The sequence below is a fragment of the Alosa pseudoharengus genome, unplaced genomic scaffold (genome assembly GCF_046254945.1).
Source record: "Alosa pseudoharengus isolate Yale_2024_CS ecotype anadromous, Long Island Sound unplaced genomic scaffold, YU_APseudo_1.1 YU_APseudo_1.1_scf_14, whole genome shotgun sequence".
Classification (NCBI taxonomy): domain Eukaryota; kingdom Metazoa; phylum Chordata; class Actinopteri; order Clupeiformes; family Clupeidae; genus Alosa; species Alosa pseudoharengus.
The window spans coordinates 28,163,233-28,182,450 of record NW_027468609.1 but is presented as its reverse complement, the minus strand read 5'-3'; the positions used below and the strand labels follow the sequence as shown (position 1 = coordinate 28,182,450).

Sequence of the window (19,218 nt, the reverse complement as noted above, 5' to 3'; positions counted from 1 at the left end):
GCTGACAGAAGCTTCAACCTCCCCTGCCACCCCCCCCCCCCCACACACACACACACACAAACACACACACACCCTCTTCAACTACCAACATGTGGACTCCCTCCCAACACTGTCCTCTTCATCTCTCTCCTTCTTTGTCACCCACCCTCCATCCCACTGCTGTCTGTCCCTACCCCTCCTCCTCCTCTCTCTCTCTCTCTCTCTCTCTCTCTCTCTCTCTCTGTATCTCCTTCTGCCCTACAACAGATCTGCGATTAGCCCCCTTCTCCGCCCATTTGCCACTGGAGGGGCCCCTTTGAAACAGCCTGCTCAGGGGGATGATGCGGGGGAGCACCCCGGTCCCCAGGGGAGAGGGGATGAATGAGGGCTGGCTTGTGCCAGGCACAGGGCCGTCCTCGTCCCCTTGTCCTCGTCCACCTCACCTCCCCCTCTCATCTCATCTCCACTCCTCTCCTCTCCTCCACCCACTCCTATCTCTCCTGCCCTGCATCTCTCCACCAGCTAATTATGCAGCAGCAGCAGCAGCAGATGGAGAAGTGCAGCATGGACCGAGTTGCCGGGTAGACTTTGGGGGTCTTGTGGTTAGGGGCCTCCTGGCCCTCTCCCTCTCTCACTCTCTCACTTTCTCTCTCTCCCTCTCTCTGTTAGGTGGTTTGCTGCCACTGGTTGTCTGAAAGAGGACAATGGGGTGGTATTATTGAGGCAGGATTATTTGATTACCTCTCTGGCTGCTTAGTCGGAGCAGAAGGTCCTGTGGGGCCAGGGGAACAGGTTCATCTGTGGCTTGTGTCAGTGTTTTAGACTGAGCAGCCCATGCAACAGAGATCTCAACTCATCTGTCCTAAGAGCGCTTTAAAATGCACTTTTAAAAAATTAAATCAAAGTCTGATTGACTATGTTGAGATATTAACTATTTAAGGCACTGTGGAATGATTTTCATCCAAAATGCATGTCAGTATCAAGCTTTTAAAAACGTTCTGCTTGAGTTGGTTTATTAGTTAGTCACAATTGCATGTAAGGGTTTTAGTTTAACTTTGTCGTTTGTTTAAAATGTAACATTGTGCACATACTGCATTTAAGAAAGTCCAACAAAATTTAGCTTCAACAGCACTTTATTTTAAATATATGGCTATTGAATTCAATCTTGATGTTAAAAGAGCTGCTCACAGTTTTAGCTGAAACATGAAATGTAGGCATTGACATTAACTGGTTGAAATAACTGTTATGACATGGCTTAAGATGTGAAAAACAAAGTTCATTTACAGCAAACGTACAGCTATGTTGTCATTTTTTGTGATCTTTGACTAGGAAAAGAAACATAAAACTAAACTTTAGTATCTTTACTATAGCAAACTATTATTGAAAGGGGGGTTACAAATTATTTGATTTCAATTATAAATCAGGTTAATTAGATTAATGATATGCAACCCAATTATCCTGGATCACACAAATAAACACATGGAAGAAGTCCAAGGTATCAACTACATACTATGGTAAATTCATTAGAACATGAATTGGCAATGTATACCACATGGATGTTGTAACACATGACCAAAACATTGAAAGTCACATGGCTCTGGCCTGGCAACAGCCTTTCTTGTGGGTAACCAATCACAGAGCTGGTCTACTATATCCAGGAAAAGACACCTTTTATCCTCTTGGCCAATCAGTGAGCGTGTTTGGTCTCCAGATGTCACTTGGGTACATGTCGGGGTGAAGGTGGGGGCTGGGGCTATATTGGGCCTATGGTATGTCAGCTCAGGAAGTAACATTTTTACCAAATCCCACTTCCTAAGCCTCTATACTTGTCTGTACTACTACGACATATACAATGTTCTGATGATCATTCATTCCACTGAAACTTGCCTGACCTAAATAGAAGGAGTATGGCTTTGCCATGGGCTGTCAGAGTTTCAGTCTAGTTTTCTGATTGTTGTTTTCATCAAAACTAATGGCACCAACCGTGTATCTGAAACATAGCGTAACAGATTCTGATGACCAATAGGATGACTTTCTAGCTATTTATGGTATAGTGCAGTGAGTTGCAGAACCATTCTGGGTGGGTCGCAAAGCTTGTGGTTAAAAAACAAAAATAGAATTACCCAGACGCTAGAAACGCTACCCTATCAGATCTAATGTCGGAACTTTATTTTGATAGACATTATTTGAATGACAGTCATTGCGATGGACATAGACAATGTCTGTGACAGGCCATGTTAGATATCCTTTTAGTGGTACATACAGCAAAACAACTCTGAATATTTGAAGCATGGCTTTGAAGCATTTGCCTTTCTTAAGAGACAAAATATGAGCCTGACTATATGGTGGGAATATACATCAAACTCAACTATTCACCAGGACCTGTATAGTGGGGTCTTACTGTTGAGCCCATTTCTGTTCTATTCTGTACTGTAATGTGAAAAGTGAAATTTATTTTGTTGGTTGATAGTCACCAAATCCCACTGCCCCAACCACCTGCCTAAACATTGCATAACAGGTTCTTATTGTGGTTGCTTTGATGCTTAAAGATACCCAAAATTAGCAGCGCAATGAATGCCACTACTAACTTAACAGCTAAGGGTTCAGGGTGTGTTAGAGGGCAATTTGGCCGCTTGTGTCAAGTAAAGCTCTAAGTCTCGCTTCTTATGACTCTTAACTGCAAATCTCAGCCATTTGTTCAACTCAGCAGAAACACAAGGTGAAATTCATTCTTACTTTCCTTTATTTCTTGTTTTTTTTCTTTCTTTTTTCTACAACAATACAAATAATGGTTGCAAATTATAATAACAATAATAATGCAGTAATCTTAACAAATTCTAAAGTGAAACCTTTAGAGATTAATGACAATTCTGGAAAGTGAGAAACATTCTTGCAGAGCAGAGTGTCTTCCCTTGGCTCCGCAGTGCTTATCTTTAAAAATGAGCAAGATGTTAAGTCCATTTAAAAAAAAAAGCATGCTTCATTCGACGACCACTTCGTCCACTGCGTGTACAAACGCATGCGATATTTGCTCTGTGGCAAGGCCACAGCCGCAAAACTCGCTTCTCCTTCCTCTCCAAACCTCATCCGCACAAAGAATGAGGGCCATTGTGTCGCTCTCGTGGCATGCCTGCCCCTGGTTCACATAAAGAACCTGGGTCAGCTTGGCATGGACGGTACGAGGCGCGACGATAACCGCGAGGGCCACTCGGGCATAACCTCGCGGTGCCTGGACTGAGATCCTCCTCAGGAGTATCCAGGGATGCAGGAAAATTTGCATCATCCTGTCAAGTAGGATGAGTATTCCTTCAGGTTTACAGCATCTCGTTCAGAGAAGAGTATAGGCCCAGTTCAACGTTCAGGCAGAGTGATCTCTGGGACCCACTCGTTGAAGCTGCGGCTTTCTTCACAGAACAGGTGCAGCTTCTCGAGGGCCGGATCCTCCCAAGAACCTTCAGCCGGGTTCTGTAGAGAAGGAAAGAGATTAAATATTAGTGCCATTGCAATGACTTGTGCCACTGTGAATCCACAAAAATCTGACTAAAGGTGAGCTGTGTGAAGGCTGACTTGATTTGAAACATACCGAGATGAGGACACAGTGGGCGTCTTCCATATGTTCAGATTTGTCCCCAACAATCTTTGAGATGCGCTGCATGTCATTGACTCTCACAATGCTGATGTCGTTGTCAAAGCAGAAAGCTTGGATGAGAGTGAAGTGAATCTGAAGAGCTATATCACATTCGAAGGCATCAGTTGCCAGCACACAGAAAGACACACTGTCAGGGTCTCTGTTGAAAATGAAAGAAGAAAATGATTAGTTTATGCCATTTTAATGCAACAAAACCAAATGTTACTGATTTATTTAAATGTCATAAATTTGTCCCTAAAAAGTTACTTACTCGTTCATTATTTTTGCACACTCGTAGACTCCAACGGTAACACGACCGTCAGCTTGGGCATTCTGGAGAGCCTCCTTCAAAGTTTTGCCAGTGTTCATCTTAGCGTTTAGCAAGTGAGTGAAAGATGTAGAGTGGTTGATTTCGAACTGAGTCGAGAAGAGTTTGACTCCTTCATGGAACGTGGCCACTACTTATAGTCAGCCACTGGCACGCGTTTGCACCGAACTTTGTGATTGGCTGTTCGAAGATAATACAACCCCCCTTCTCCGGCGCGTGCCTGCACACACAATCAAGACTTCTAAAATAAATCTTGATGAATAGATCAAAACTGAAGCACACGTCTGCCAAAATAGAGAGAGGCGTTGAATAAAGTGAAAACGTACAGATTGTACAGTGGATTCAGATATCTTTCTAAGATTACCGGAAATTTGATAAATTAATTTGATACATTTACTCGTGCTCAGAACTGGGCTACTTACTCAAGGTCTGAAGTGTAAAGGGAGACATCTGAATTTAACCAGACCGTGTAGTTTAACTGAGCTGTTGCGTTTATTTCTGGTATGCATTTTAAGTAAGCTTAACTGTCTATAGACCTAAAACGTGGATCTTTAGATCTTCTGAATTATACATAAATGTAACTTTGTATGTGAGGCGGAAATGAGATAGGCTGTAGAGCCTAACATTCAAACTTTGCAGGTTTGATGATCGAAACGCCTAATTAAAAAAGTCATGGCAATTCCTGTATGGGGGGTTGTCTGACACGCGCCTCTCTTTGCAAAGGTGGGCTTAGTGGAGTGACTTGCGGCGCGTGGCATCTGGAGGCGCTTGCTGTTTCTCCATGGCAACAGGACCCATCTGTCCTTGGGGGTTGGTAAGGGGGTCGCTGAGGCAAACTTGTCTGTATCCAACTCAAGATGATTATCTGCACCTGCGGGTTAAGCGTCCAATGGCTTATCTTTTAGTCAAAACAATATAGTTATTTGGTGCGCAATTCAGTCATATGGAAGACAAAAGGCTATATCTGTACGTATCTGCATGTCTTTTCAAGTTGAATGTAATGTTGATACATTAGTATTGTACAAAATTAGAATATTGTTGTGGAGAAGGGAGAGGCAGAAATAAAAACAAGGCAGACTGAATGCCTTATAATAAATGTCTAAAATGTCACAGCACGTCAGCAGTAGAACAGACTAATCTGCATCCATACAAAGGCAAATTTTAAGATATAGGGCTAGCACACTCGGTCAGAGGGGTGTGTACTTTGGAACACCTGTCACTTGCCCCGGCGACGGGGAGGTCGGGGTGTGTAGGGTCGCGAGGGGGCCCCCTGAGCTGCAGATGTGACTGCAGAACAATGCACGGCCACCGAACTGCACGCGTCTCATTCTTTCTGTCGGCTGACTATGTTAATAAGTTTTGTGGGCATTGCAAACCCGATGACACTCCAGCATATATGTATAGGTGTATGTGATGTGGATATCCATATAACTGATAACTTTTCAAATTATACATCTTAAATGCAACGTTTTATGATAACTAATACAGAGTTAATTGAATACGTTCATCACATATTGCATTACACATAACTTTTCCTCTAACAAGACGCCCAGGAAAACCATCAAGGTTGTAATTTTATGCAGGCCTAGAAGGGTTTTTTAGCGCCCAGATATTCAAGAATGGAAGATACAATAAACATTGTGCCGTACTTAATACGGACAGGAACTTTTGCTACAGATTGAAAACTAAAAGTTTGTAGATTGCACAGGGCAAAATTAGAATCAACCCCATTGAGAGACAGCAGACTGTTCTGGCCAACGAATGTAAAGACGCGCGAACAATAGCGATGCGTGCTGCAGGGTCGCGAGGGGTGAATGGGGGTATGCCCATTGCGAGACTTGTCCATCTGCTCGGCTCACAGTAGTAACAATAAGCCTGAATCAGTCACCGTCAACTTGTAATCGGTGCACCCCCAGCTTTACTTGCAAAAGTCTAATGACTCTAAAACATTTAGTATATATTTGCAAAACTACACGTATTAACCGGGTACGACTGATAACATTTGTAAAAAGGGCGAGCATATGCATGTAGAATGTTTTAGGACTCGCATTCGACTTTCGACTGACTCGCACCGGTTGCTCTCACTGTTACCTTGTCGAAATGCGTAACGCTATGTCGCCAATTTTGTGCATGATGGGCAACTTTACTTTCATGCAACCTGCAGGCCTAATCACATCAACACAACAAACTTTGACCATTAATAAATTAGGCCAGTAGCACAGATTTAGAAGGTCTGCTGGTGGTCACGTGGTCGGTGGCTTGCAGCGCAGATTGTGCGGCAGGGCGTCATGGCACGCGCTTCTCATTTGCATTTGTATAGGCCCCACAATAATAGAAGTTTCTGAACTCACAATAGGGTCGTTTCAGCCTGCCTCCACAGATGGCCACACTCCACCTGTCTCCTACGAAGGGGGGGTGGGGGGGGGGGCTTTTTTTTAAATGCACACTCACTTTCACCATATTTTGCTTCATGTTATAGTTGTACCTTTCACTTTTAAACCTTTATAAATGTTACTTATAGGGCTACCATGCACATATATTGTTTGCATATTTGCACATGTGCATGAACATGGTAGAAAATATAACTGAACGAATGTGGCATACACATATACCATAAGGGCATAGAGTTTCAACATAAACAAAGCATGGAGTTTCAACAAAACGCCACAACTTCACAACTTTAAACATCAACGTTAAACCCTTCTTCTTTGTGGCAGTTTGACATAACAAAGACGTTACTGGTGTTAAGAGATATCGCTGATAAAGTTGATATTATTTTCTTGCAGAATTATATTTTTGCTTAGAATATGCAAAGTTGGCAAAGAAAATATATGGCATTACGATCCTCATCAATCTGCCACGAGCCGAAGTGCGACAATAACATTAGCATACCAATGCACTATTCAGGTCAGCCAATCAGAAGAGAGGCTATTCACCGGACCCACGAGCCTCACAGTATATATAGTGCGCACAGTCCAGTCCATCTTCACTCCGATCTCAGGAAATCTCATCTACTCTTTCTCACAAACGCTACTTGTGGAATTACAATTGCCATCATGACTCTTGAGGAAGTTATCGTCCAGAAGCCTATCGAGAGAGCCCAGTGCACCGGCAAAGCATTGGAAGAAGTGCTGGAGACTGCCAAAGCCAATGACTGCCTAACCATCGGCGTCTACGAATCTGCTAAAGTGATGAACATGTAAGTATAGCCTACAACAAGATACTTTCAGCTAAACTAAAGTCAGATTACTGATGAACACTTATTGAATCTGTGCATTTGACAAAATGACTCACTTTGCTCTTCTTACTTTTACAGTGATCCTGACAGCGTCTCTTTCTGCGTGCTGGCCACTGATGAGGAGTTCGAGTGTGACATCGCTCTTCAGATTCATTTCACCCTCATCCAGGCTTTCTGTTTCGACAACGATATCAGCATCGTCAGAGTCAGTGACATGCAACGCCTTGCTGAAATTGTTGGCGATAAATCTGAACAACTTGATGATGCCCACTGCGTCCTCATCACGGTATGTATGAGCCTTAACAAACGCAGCCTACATTCTGAAGCAGCTTTGAACAAAATATAATGGAATATATTGTGGAATAGTCACTAATGTGTCTGTGTTTTCTGTTAACAGAACCCTGCTGAAGGTTCTTGGGAGGATCCAGCCCTCGACAAGCTGCACCTGTTCTGCGAAGAAAGCCGCAGCCTCAACGACTGGGTCCCAGAGATCACTCTGCCTGAGCGTTGAACTGGGTCTACACTCTTCTCTGATCGAGATGCTGTAAACCTGAAGGAATACTCATCCTACTTGACAGGATGATGCAACTTTTCCTGCATCCCTGCATACTCCTGAGGAGGATCTCAGTCCAGGCACCGCGAGGTTATGCCCGAGTGGCCCTCGCGGTTATCGTCGCGCCTCGTACCGTCCATGCCAAGCTGACCCAGGTTCTTTATGTGAACCAGGGGCAGGCATGCCACGAGAGCGACACAATGGCCCTCATTCTTTGTGCGGATGAGGTTTGGAGAGGAAGGAGAAGCGAGTTTTGCGGCTGTGGTCTTGCCACAGAGCAAATATCGCATGCGTTTGTACACGCAGTGGACGAAGTGGTCGTCGAATGAAGCATGCATTTTTAAAAATGGACTTAACATCTCGCTCCCTTTTAAAAATCAGCTTTGCAGAGTCAGAGGATACTTCTCTGTGCTCTGCAAGAATGTTTCTCACTTTCCAGAATTGTCTTAAATCTCTAAAGGTTTCACTTTAGAATTTGTAACGAAACATAATTATGTATTTTGAAACTTTACTATTTTTTTTTCATTTGAAATATTAATAAACTAATGAACTAAATTTGCCGTTGTGTCTGTCATGTGTCTCTTGTTACAATTTAGCATTAAAAAGTTTACAACACACTCACACACACACACACACACACACACACACACACACACACACACACACACAGTAGTTTACAAACATGCACACTTGTCAGGCTCCAGCAGAGAAAATAGTAAATGTTTGGGGACGGAGCAGCGCAAAAAAAAGAAAGGGGCGGGGAAAGTTTTAATGCAGCACCAAATTTGCATAGCAGGCGGCAGAGGCTGTCAGCTGCCTCGCTGATCTGCAGGTGTATGGCGTGAATACAATGGCAGACCTCTGCACCGTCATATCGGGAGGCCCACACAAGGGAGCTATTGTAAAGGCCAGCAGATGTCTGCGTAGCGACGCCACTCCATCTGCCACGGTCTGCAGATGGGAGGTGTCGGGGGCTCTAGGGGGCGCGGGTAGGGGTAGCTGTCATATGGTGCACTGTCAGCTGCTGCTTTGTTTACCCCCGAGCCATAGATTTTCTTGAAAGCATGACTACACAGACAGTTTTGAAAATTGCGATAAAGTTAGAATACGTTGCAAACCACATAAGACTTTCAAAAAGTGTGTTTATTTGCAAAAATACAAAATAATTGCGTTCATTGTGCATTGGCAATATGAGGTCAATGTCCATACATGTCCTTCTTTTCTGACTGTCTCACATCATTACATTGATATTACAACAGCAAATGATTTGCCTATAAAAGAAATATATTCTAACACAACTATTATTTTACATGTTACATATTTTACATATTATTTACAGTTATGGGTCTTTCAAAAGGGGACTAAATGCATATGTTTAACATGCACTTAGTTAATGAAGCGTTTCTCATGCGTTATGGTTTGTATATTATAGTATTTGTTTATTTGTATTAGGTTATTGATTGAATTGACATTGTTGTTTATTATTATTATTCTCCTTAATGCAGTCTTATACCAACATTTTAAACTGTTCACTGTTAAATTTAACTATTGTATTGTTGTTATTTCTATGTTGCTTTGGATGAAAGCGTCACCAAATCCCATAACCATAACCATAACATGATATTTACCATTCATTGTGCTGCAGTATTCTATGCAAGAAATGAGCTCTCTTTGTGCTTCAAAACATTGTGCAATGTGCCCATCCATAAAAGTTGTGGGTCTATTTAGGCAAATATCTGTTTAGTCCTATCATGCAATGACACAAAACTTTGATGTGTGCCGCAGGCCCCTATAGGCACGCAGACTGTCCCTTTTAGGGTCTTTCACCACACCCTCGATGACCGGTAGACTCTCTACTCCGCGACTTCTCTGAGCGCGGTGGAGCAGGATGCGGTAGACCCCAGTGATGGCACAGCGGCTCCCTTTGCCCTGGTTGTTGTTGATGTGCTCCATGGTGATGCCCAGCTCCTCCATTCGTGCCTTGACCTCCTCCTCCTCCTCCTGCAGGTCGTTCGGGTCAGCGTCGATCAGGTAGGTGGGGTTGAGCTTCAGCGGCGCGGGCGGCCGGCAAATCTCCACCGGCAGCAGCCACTCGCAGCCCAGCATTTGGTCCAGGGCGAAGCGGTCAGCTGGCTCCTGGCGCAGGATGCCCCGGATCAGCCGCTGGCACGGCGCCGACATCCACGTGGGGATGGAGTAGGTGCCCTCCAGGATGCAGCGTCGCAGCTTGCTGACCGTATCCGCCCGGAAGGGCATGGTGCCCGTCACCATGAAGTACAGCAGCACCCCCATGGCCCAGATGTCCACGGGCGGCCCGACGTAGTTGTCGTCACGGAAGAGCTCGGGGGCGGCGTACGGGGGAGAGCCACAAAAAGTGTCCAAGACGTCGCTCCGATGCTTGACCCTGGTGCTAAAGCCTAGGTCGGCCACCTTGATACAGGCATCGCAGGTGAACAGCACATTCTCTGCCTTCAGATCTCGATGAATGACATTATTTTCATGCTGGAAACAGAGAAGGAAGTATTAACACTAAAATTAAACTAAAATAAGCATGAATGTTCTTTATAGGACAGGCACATGTATATCCCTAAATTACATTACATTACATTTAGCAGACACTTCTTGACCAAAGTGACTTACATGTTAGCTATATTACAAGGGATCACATTGTCCCCGGAGCAAGTTGGGGTTAAGTGCCTTGCTCAAGGGCACAACGGTGGAAGCCGGGAAATGACCCGACAACTTTCAGGCTACTGCACGCTAGCCCAGCTCCTTAACCACTACAGTACACTACCACTGCCCAAACAGCACACACCAGTACCTCTCTCTGCTAAATCAACAGACACGCTGCCAAGTGTGGACAGGGATGGACACTAACCATGTGTTTGATGGCAGACAGGATCTGGGCAAAGACTATCTTGCTGATGCCATCTGACAGCCTGCCCTCCGTGGTGATCCTGGTGTGGAGGTCGCCACCTCCAGCATACTCCAGCACCATGTACATCCGGCTGGGCGTCTCCACCACCTCGTACAGGCGCACTACGTTCGGGTGCTGCAGGGCCTCCATGCTCGAGATCTCCCTGGACAGCATGCGCTGGGACTGCCCATCCAGACGGGTCTTGTCCAGAACCTTGATGGCAACCTTGTCTGAATGAAAGAATGTAAAACAGGGTCATTGAAGTGTGGGGTTAATCTTCTCATCTCATTTTTTTAAGGGACAGCCTTCTGTGCCAGGCTTGGCTGCTTTCCTTTCAGTCAGTGCCTGCCAAAAGCCTTCCTTCTCTGTACTTGGCATGGCAGAGGGCACACTGTTTGGTTGCCTTGGCCAGACCTCAGTACCTTTCAATTGCGTGCTCTCTTTTAATCCTCATGGTCGTCAGCAGTGCTTCTCATCAAGCCAAACTGGCTCATGGTCATCAGCAATGTTCCTAATAGGGCCAAACCTTTTCATTTTTATGCTGATTCCACTCCCTCTCAATCAAAAATAAGAAACACCTCCAGAGCATTGTGTACACATGGTCTAAAATCATTGGCCACCCCCTCTTCAGTCTCTGACATCACTGCACAACAAGGCAACACTAAGGAAAGCCAACTGCATCCTAGAAGACTCTACCCTTGTCCTACGTAGAGTTTTTGAATGGCTGCCCTCTGGCAGGTCTGCGCTGTCCTTTGGCTAGGACTAACAGGAGGAAGGCTACCTTTACTTTTGAGGCTATTTGCCTTTTGAACTTGAATAATGCTCCAAGCCCCCTCCTCCTCTATCTACTGGGACTAATCCCCCTTACACCCCCACCCCCGTCTGTCTTTTTTTTCTTTTGTCCTGTCTTATATGTTGTGTTGTCTCATATGTCACTATGGGGATAAATAAAGTTTTTTGAACTGAATTGAATTGAATTGAATTGAAACTGGCACAATCACCTTGGCAGACAATGTATCTACAAACTAACTTTATTTATTTTTTTATTCAGTTCTCATGATGAGAATATCCATAAATGACTCAGCTATACACATTAAATTATGTGTGTGTGTCAATACAATGACTAATAGAATGTAAAAAGATATCAGAACCATCGTTGTCTTGTCTTTAATTATGTGCCTATATGCATATAGTTATGTGTCTTGTCTTTAGTTACTGTGTGCTTCTTGTCATTAATTATGTGCCTAAATGTGTGGTGTTCCATAATGCTCCCTAATTTAATGTAAAGTGTCCAGACAGCTATCGGGAAACCCGGCTTCAGAAAGTAAAAATTCCAACCAGATATTTGTTCCATCTATTCACTGTTGATTCTTATTAGATACACTCTTCAGCCAGGTAGACGAGCTAATTAGTAAAATCATCTGTTTTGGATGTACAGGTACCTTTATTTTCTGAAGCCAGGTTTCCCATCTCTGATTACCAACAAGCCAAAGAGTGTTTTTGGGTTACTTTCTTACCTTTTGTGAGTGCATGGAAGGCCAGCTTGACCTTGGAGAAGCTTCCGTAGCCAATCTGTCCACGGACCTGGTAGAAGCCCACCCTGCGGCCTACCAGTACTTCCTTAATGGTCTTCTCATCGTGGCACATGTTCATGGTCAGGCGCTCCAGAGGCGTCAGATGCTTCTTTAGACCCCCTTCCTCCTCGTCCTTTACGCATTCGGACTCGGACAGGCTCCAGAGGCTGTGGCGGGTCACTGGCCCCGTCAGGACCACCTGGTTGGCGCCCACAGGCATGGCTGTGCTCTAGGCTTACAGAAGAGCAGCGGGGAAACAACAACTAATGGCAGCTGGTAGCAAAGCACAGGTCCTCATCTGCTGCAAGCTGTGCTGTGTGAATCCAGAGGAATTTGAGTGTATTTCCCCACAGCGTTTATGTCCAAAGATACTGTGTGGGTCCTACAAGTAAAGATACACATTTTTAGTCATGTTGCAGCTGATCATGCAAGTATGTACTTGTCTATCAACTTGTCTATTGTAAGTGACCATGTATTGTGAGTATCACTCATGCATGTTATCAAACATTTTGAAAATATTTTGCATGTCTTGCAAGTATGTAGTGTGTGATGGACAAAATGTCTTCTATCACAGGTGATCATCATACTGCTATCATGGATTTAATAGTTAAAATAATTAGTAGCCTACTTGCTGGTTCATAATTGTCTGGCATCAAGATGAATATCTTACCCTTTGTTGCCCAGCTGTCAGGGGAATAACAGGCTTTTTAGCTCCTCTCTCATAATCACAGGCATCTCAAAGGCAATCCAAGGCTTCAGGGCCCACTAATGAGTCTCAGATTCAGTGTTCACTGTCCAAAATCCAACTGCATTCTAGTAATTCAAAAGCTTCACAAAAACATTCTTCACAGCAAAGAATTCTCCTTACTCCTCTTCAGGAATGTGAAATGCTGTGCCGAGTGTTAGGTACAGGGAGCCTTTGATACAGGGAATCCCGACACTTTTGTTTGTATTTCTTCTAGAGGAGTCTTCGGGGATGCAGCCGTCTTCTCTCTCCATCATTCCTCATTCCCTCTACTGTGCACTGATTCTCTGAGGAACAGCCTGGATTAGGATGGTGTCATGTTTCTTAATCTTCTGGTTTAATTTAGGTGTACCTTAATCCTTATTCATTTGATGGTCCCTTTAGACAAGAAAAAAAACAAAGGCATACGGTAAAGTTGTTTACTGGTATATAATAGTTTTCTTTTAAATCTTTTAAATAAACATACTGCCATAAGTGCTTCCATTCTCTATCTGGTTGTTTGACAAACTTGGCATAGCCTAAATCCCAAGAATCCCTGTGGTCCTTCAACTATGTTGACCTATGATGCCTCAATGTACGTTCAGACATTACGCAACGGCTTTGCTGTAGCCTAAACAAGATTAGCGCCAGGCCTAACGCACCACAGTTCAAGCCTTCATAGCTTAGCTCCCAGCCGCTAGGATGGCTTGCACCGTTCCCGCCTCCGTGATAGGTGTGCTCTCATTCAGGTGCGTTCCCCATGTGAGGAAACCCTTGGCTAAAGCACATTCCACACAGGTGGACAACACGTTTATGCAGCAATGACAAGGCATTTATATCACCAGTACTGCTCATTCATCAACATCTCCCTGTAAGACAGGGTTTTCACCTTGACTCCTTTAAATATCAAACTAAAGTAGTCATTAGTACTATTACACAGTACACAGAATTGATTAAAGAATTGTTTTAACCTGAGAGGTGCATCAGTTGTTGACAAAAATATAAATTGTAAAATCTTTTGCAAGGACTTTTCACACACAAAACACGTCTGGCTGACTTGCATCTTTGCAAATGCCATAACTGAAATTAACTTAATACAATGGAAAATCAGTTCCACCATCCAGGGAAAAAATGAGGGGTTATGCACAGGTTCCCTAGTAATACTTGACTGACTTCCAGTATCTGCAAGGACAGAGCTTTTCCGTGCCATTCAGTGTTCTCTTTCAACGGATTTAAGTGTACTTGGCCTAATTACACTGAGAGGACATGTTATCCTGTTACTGCTGTACCACAAGTTTGTTCCCTGGCTCACATGGCACCACGTTGTTTTCAATGAGCTCTGTTAATTATGTTTATTATGTTAATTAAGCACATTTTTTGATTTCTATGTTCATTTTGGATGATAGACCCGTGTTCAGTGCAAAATTGACACAAATAGCCATTTTGCATCAGGTCAAATTAAGTGCTACCATATAATAATAATACAATTATGCACTAATGTACATAATATACAGTACCATAATGTATACTCAATAACCGAATTAATACATGGTTAAGGGGGATCAAATGAGATATCCTCCCATGAGAATGTTTACTTTCCCTTTGAGAATAATCCAGACTGTGAACATATGTGTAAGAGATTATTGATCTATGATATGGATTTCTACGACTTTGTTTCCGGCCAGAAGGAGCCCTCCCCCTATGTGCAGCAGTCTTTCCTCATGTTATAGTGACGGGCTGAGAGGGGTCTACAAGAGTGTGGCGTCTGCGTTGATGAGATTAAGAGATTTGGAGGGCGCCTAGTCGCGATCTTTACATGTGTGCCGAACTGTTGTTCCAGCCATGCTCCTGTCTGTGTACTCGCTGGTCACCTGCTTGGCCAGTCGTGTGCCGGTATCCAGAACTGGGCACAGCCTACTGTATAGAATCAGAATGATTTTATTGCATGAAGGACTTCACAGCAGGATATATTGAAAACTCCTCATTCACATGGAATTGACATTCATAAAAGATTCAGCACAGCCTTAACCAGCACAAGCAAAAATCATAATAAATAAACAAAGTCATAAACTGTTCAGAAAATATCCACTGCCTGTCTCCATTAACTTCATAGTAGCATCATGCAACCTGAAAAACTTGCTGCAAAAGCATTATGCAATGAAAGGTTATTAATATGCACTGGCTGGTTTCCACGGGTTTATGACAAGCCTGTTACATCTTCCTTCTTTTAAGACGTGACTCTGCGAAGCTGGTGAACTGTTGCTGCTCCAGTTCTTTGACTTTTTGGCGCAAGGCCTCAATTTCACGATTCTTTTCCTCCTGCATGAACTGCAGCTTCTGCAGACACACAAACACACATATGGTGCTTATCTGACTTTACTGATTTGACAGTGAATTAGTCTTTCACTTCCAATAGCTCAATAAATATAGAAAATATGATCAAAAATCCAAATGCTCTTAGGTGGCTAAGCTGAATAACACATATTACATAGCTTTTGATACAGTATTACTATTAGGCCACTCAACCTCATAACGGGTCAGTGTGCCTTGCTGAACATATTTCACACAAAAAGGTTTCCCTGTTCAGAATGAATTATTGCTCTGGTTAATGGGCTGAATCCTCACCCTCTTGAAGATGTTCTGAGATGCAAGGCTGGAGGCCTGAGTCTGCTGGGGCTTCACCGCTGTGCTCTGGGCCCTAGCTAGCTTTGCACTAAACTGTAATTTAGGACACACGTACATGCATTTATAAGAACTTTATTGATATAAGATCATTTTTATGTTTATGAATATAAACAAGGCTATTTAATCACTCATCGGATGGGTTTCAGAAGCTCAGCAAGTGAGCTGGTGAAGCAAAGTGCTGGTAGAAATATGCATGTCCAATACATACATTATGCATACATAATGCATACATAAATACATTATCTATACTTATATACATGCACCAACAGAAATGTTGAATATGATAGAAATGAATGAATGAATGAATGAAAATGAATAACTCATGCTTTCATGAAAACTGAGATGAGAAAAAAAGAGAGATGAAGTGATTGTACATGGGCAGCAGTCTACCTCCATTTGTAGTTTAATGATTTCACTCTGCTTTTCTTTGTCCTGGTCTCGGATCTTTCTCCTCAGCTCCTCCTCCTCACACTCTTTCTTCTCAATGACTTCTTTTATAGCTCGCTCTTTCTCCACCACTTCAACAATGAACAGTCAACCATGAATGTGAAATATATAGGCAGTGCATAAACACTAGGCTGTGTATACATTTTATGTTAGTTTGTATAAGCCTGCATGTATCATTAACATGTTACTATTACTTTAAAGTGAATCTGTCACCTGACCAATACTCACATAGTCTCTGAGTGTCCTGTTGGGCTTCCTCTAGCTCCCTCTGGTGGTCTTCTTGTAGAACAGCAATCTCAGCTTGAAGCCCCTCAATTTGAGCATGGAAATCCTGTAGCCACACGGTGGAGACCTTAACACACATCTTCAACACACTTGCATTAGTGAATTTATCTAGCCTGGGAATACCCATACAAGCTTTCAGCAAATGTTGGATTTGCCAAGCCCATGAAGCCCATTTCCAATGTCCCTAAAACACGGGCACGCTAATACAATCGCTAATCCAGCATGGACATATTTCGTTGGATTTAAGAAAACAACTGCATTTAAAACCTTTATTTACAAGATTGCTACACTTTTGAAACGATTTGGTAAAAGTTTAATGTATCATTTTAAGTTTAATTTCACTGCTAGTTACGCCCCTGCTGGATGTCGTACTGTAAGTCAATTAACCTTTTCCAGACCCACTCCCAATTGTGAAGGTCTGTGTGTTCCCAGGCTAGAATTTATCCAAATTGATGTATGAAAAATGCATTTACCTCTATCATTTTTTCATTGTCCTTCTTCATGTCAAGCAAGGACTTTTTAAAACGTTCATTTTCCACTACAAAAATAACATGCATGTTAAACTTGGCTAAACATAAATTAAATATCTACTTTCCAGCAGGATACGTGGTGCAGGAACCTACCTCTCAAATTACACTGTTGTTGAAGAGTTTGCTGAAGCCCCTGAATTGTCCCAAGTAACCCATTTCTGTCTGTAGTAAATAAATGAATATAGGACAAATGAGTCAACATCAATAACACAAATACTAGAAAAATGAGTTGTTGGTAAGAGCAAAAATAATATAATTATATAATGTAAAATAATTGTCACAACATGTGTGTGTGTGTGTGTGTGTTTGTTTTAAGATATTAAGAGATAACACATTGTTGAAAATCTTCTTTCAAGTATTCATTTTTCATTTCAGAATGTAGTTATAGGACATGCCCCTTTTCCCCTATACGCAAGCTATCATCCTTTTATCACCTTTACATAGCCATGAATGATGCAAACATCATCAAACCAGTCTAAAGGGAATTTAAAAGTAATACAACGTGATGTCAATGCATTATCATTGCTGATGGCCTAACAAGTTGAAATGGAGGAAGATGTAACAGCCACACCCAGTCTAGTTCTTTGGAGGGAAATCAACGCGGTCTAGAACCGTTTACATCTACACAGATGCATGGTGTAAACTGTGGGGTAGCTATGGCCCTGCTGGACTCCGAAGAGGGCCACAGTCAATACCCAGATAGCAAAGGAGCGTTGAGGGGCGTTGAATCCACGTTTGTTTGAAGCGGCGGAGGTTGATTCAACGTGGATTCAACGCCCCTGTGCTATCAGGGTATGTACAGACTCTTTCTCAAGAGGATAACCCAACTATTGGGCATGCTCATGGGCCCCAAAGGTCTTTTTTGGTGAGTATAGCCTGCTGATTTCCCTTCTTCACTGAAAGGTAGCCCTGTTCCTAGGCCTGACAAAACGGTTGCAGCCCAACCAAACGTTTTTGGGGTTGCTTCAAGGCCGAGGGACGTATCCATCTTTAACATGTTATCCCCTGTCTAATGTAGCCAAATTAAAAATGTAGTTTACCCTAACATAATCCAATCAAAGACACATGAGAAAAGTATGTCTGCAAACCCGTGCATTTCAGAGTACTTACTGACATAATTTGGTAAGTGTGATTATTCTATCCCAGGCAAGTCATGTTCATAAAGTAGCCTACTGACCAATACTGTTAATGGTATATAGACATCCTCAGAGGTAGCCTATATGACACCTGCCAGTCAGATACCTTTCTCATGCAAGAACCAGGGTTCTGTAACCTCAAGTTTCATATTAGGTAGCCTGGCTAGCGCCACCACTTCTCAATGAGACGTGGTCTGGAAACCAAACGTTCATTTTCTCGTATTTGAAAAAAATGCCCAGATCCGTTTATTGGGTGCCACGGATGTGCAAGGCAGCATGGGAACACCCAGGCTAATCAGTAGGCTACACAAGACACACGTAGCCTAAGCCTACACAGAGTTCCTACCACTAGAGGGAGGAAAAGCTTCAGAAAATTATGTTAAAAAAACAGGTCTGCTGCACACAATTCAACCTGATGTCCTGGAAGCAGGTCTATTTCATAATAACAAGGTCGTTCTTTTCAGGTAGGTCATAGGCCTACCAGACCTTCATTACTTTAGTAAAACTGTAAAGTAAGTAAAGGCGCTGCTCTTGAAATATCTTGAAAGCAAAATTTTATTAATGGGGTGCTCATGTTCTTACCTTCAGTCAAATGCTTTTCCTTTGATTGAGAAAACTTCAAAAATCGGTTGGTCTCCTCCAGTTTCATTTCAAGAATGCTACTCTTACTCCTCAGATCTGTTATTTTCTAAGTTCAACCAACAACCAATTAAGGGTCCATTTGTTAGCAAGCAACACAGCCAGGTTATGCATGTCCTGGGTATGTAAATTGACGCCAAGACACACAGAAGGTAAAGATGTAGAAGTATGACCAACGCGGAGAAATTGTATTTGATGGCGAACGTTAAGTTAACAGAAAGCCAACAGAAAGGCTAGTAATACTAATGTTGGCTTTACAAGGTTTACTTTTCACACTCACTAGTTAAATATTGAAGCGATTTCATTTGCAAACATAATATAATTTTAACAAACTATGTAGCGACAGTTTTAAAACAAAACTATTGTAAGATACTTTTGCTGTTCAAGACTGAAAAGGATAATGACACAATTAGCCGCTAGCAAGCTAAGTAGCTGTGACTCCGCAAATTATAAATAATGTATTGCTGACCTCTGTATCCCCTTAACTTACCTGTTCTAATTGAGAAAAGTCTTTGACAAGCTTATCTAAATCCACAGGTGTAGATGTCTTCATAT

The 19,218-nt window shown here is 42.8% G+C and overlaps 4 protein-coding genes across 4 annotated transcripts; 1 reads left to right on the top strand and 3 right to left on the bottom strand.

Annotated features, from left to right (window-relative positions):
• Positions 1–3,330: 3,330 nt before the first annotated feature.
• On the bottom strand, positions 3,331–3,976 carry LOC143122514 (growth arrest and DNA damage-inducible protein GADD45 gamma-like). The gene is made up of 3 exons (XM_076283297.1): positions 3,879–3,976; positions 3,563–3,767; positions 3,331–3,444 (listed from the first exon to the last, which is right to left on the bottom strand). The coding sequence occupies exons 1-3, from the start codon at positions 3,974–3,976 to the stop codon at positions 3,331–3,333; spliced, it is 417 nt and encodes a 138-aa protein (XP_076139412.1).
• Positions 3,977–6,974: 2,998 nt separating this feature from the next.
• LOC143122513 (growth arrest and DNA damage-inducible protein GADD45 gamma-like) lies at positions 6,975–7,927 on the top strand. Its single transcript, XM_076283296.1, has 3 exons — positions 6,975–7,134; positions 7,252–7,459; positions 7,571–7,927. Exons 1-3 carry the CDS (start codon positions 6,992–6,994, stop codon positions 7,682–7,684), a joined length of 465 nt encoding a protein of 154 aa, XP_076139411.1. The 5' UTR covers positions 6,975–6,991; the 3' UTR covers positions 7,685–7,927.
• Positions 7,928–9,475: 1,548 nt separating this feature from the next.
• On the bottom strand, positions 9,476–12,437 carry nim1kb (NIM1 serine/threonine protein kinase). Its single transcript, XM_076283414.1, has 3 exons — positions 12,161–12,437; positions 10,605–10,873; positions 9,476–10,228 (listed from the first exon to the last, which is right to left on the bottom strand). The coding sequence occupies exons 1-3, from the start codon at positions 12,435–12,437 to the stop codon at positions 9,476–9,478; spliced, it is 1,299 nt and encodes a 432-aa protein (XP_076139529.1).
• Positions 12,438–15,152: 2,715 nt separating this feature from the next.
• ccdc152 (coiled-coil domain containing 152) lies at positions 15,153–19,216 on the bottom strand. Its single transcript, XM_076283413.1, has 8 exons — positions 19,154–19,216; positions 18,607–18,712; positions 16,982–17,050; positions 16,832–16,896; positions 16,302–16,404; positions 16,017–16,144; positions 15,567–15,659; positions 15,153–15,278 (listed from the first exon to the last, which is right to left on the bottom strand). The coding sequence occupies exons 1-8, from the start codon at positions 19,214–19,216 to the stop codon at positions 15,153–15,155; spliced, it is 753 nt and encodes a 250-aa protein (XP_076139528.1).
• Between the last annotated feature and the right edge of the window lie 2 nt (positions 19,217–19,218).

Excerpts from the sequence above, each read along its gene's own strand:
- ccdc152 (XM_076283413.1), bottom strand. The coding sequence starts at position 19,216 with ATGAAGACATCTACACCTGTGGATTTAGATAAGCTTGTCAAAGACTTT. Across the intron at positions 16,897-16,981 it reads ACAACAGTGTAATTTGAGAG|TGGAAAATGAACGTTTTAAA; the intron begins GTAGGTTCCTGC and ends TTATTTTTGTAG. Across the intron at positions 16,145-16,301 it reads ACAGGACACTCAGAGACTAT|TGGTGGAGAAAGAGCGAGCT; the intron begins GTGAGTATTGGT and ends TCATTGTTGAAG.
- LOC143122514 (XM_076283297.1), bottom strand. The coding sequence starts at position 3,976 with ATGAACACTGGCAAAACTTTGAAGGAGGCTCTCCAGAATGCCCAAGCT. Across the intron at positions 3,768-3,878 it reads TGTGCAAAAATAATGAACGA|AGACCCTGACAGTGTGTCTT; the intron begins GTAAGTAACTTT and ends CATTTTCAACAG. Across the intron at positions 3,445-3,562 it reads CCCACTGTGTCCTCATCTCG|AACCCGGCTGAAGGTTCTTG; the intron begins GTATGTTTCAAA and ends CCTTCTCTACAG.
- nim1kb (XM_076283414.1), bottom strand. The coding sequence starts at position 12,437 with ATGCCTGTGGGCGCCAACCAGGTGGTCCTGACGGGGCCAGTGACCCGC. Across the intron at positions 10,874-12,160 it reads CTTCCATGCACTCACAAAAG|ACAAGGTTGCCATCAAGGTT; the intron begins GTAAGAAAGTAA and ends TCTTTCATTCAG. Across the intron at positions 10,229-10,604 it reads TGTCTGCCATCAAACACATG|CATGAAAATAATGTCATTCA; the intron begins GTTAGTGTCCAT and ends CTCTGTTTCCAG.
- LOC143122513 (XM_076283296.1), top strand. The coding sequence starts at position 6,992 with ATGACTCTTGAGGAAGTTATCGTCCAGAAGCCTATCGAGAGAGCCCAG. Across the intron at positions 7,135-7,251 it reads TCTGCTAAAGTGATGAACAT|TGATCCTGACAGCGTCTCTT; the intron begins GTAAGTATAGCC and ends TTACTTTTACAG. Across the intron at positions 7,460-7,570 it reads CCCACTGCGTCCTCATCACG|AACCCTGCTGAAGGTTCTTG; the intron begins GTATGTATGAGC and ends TTCTGTTAACAG.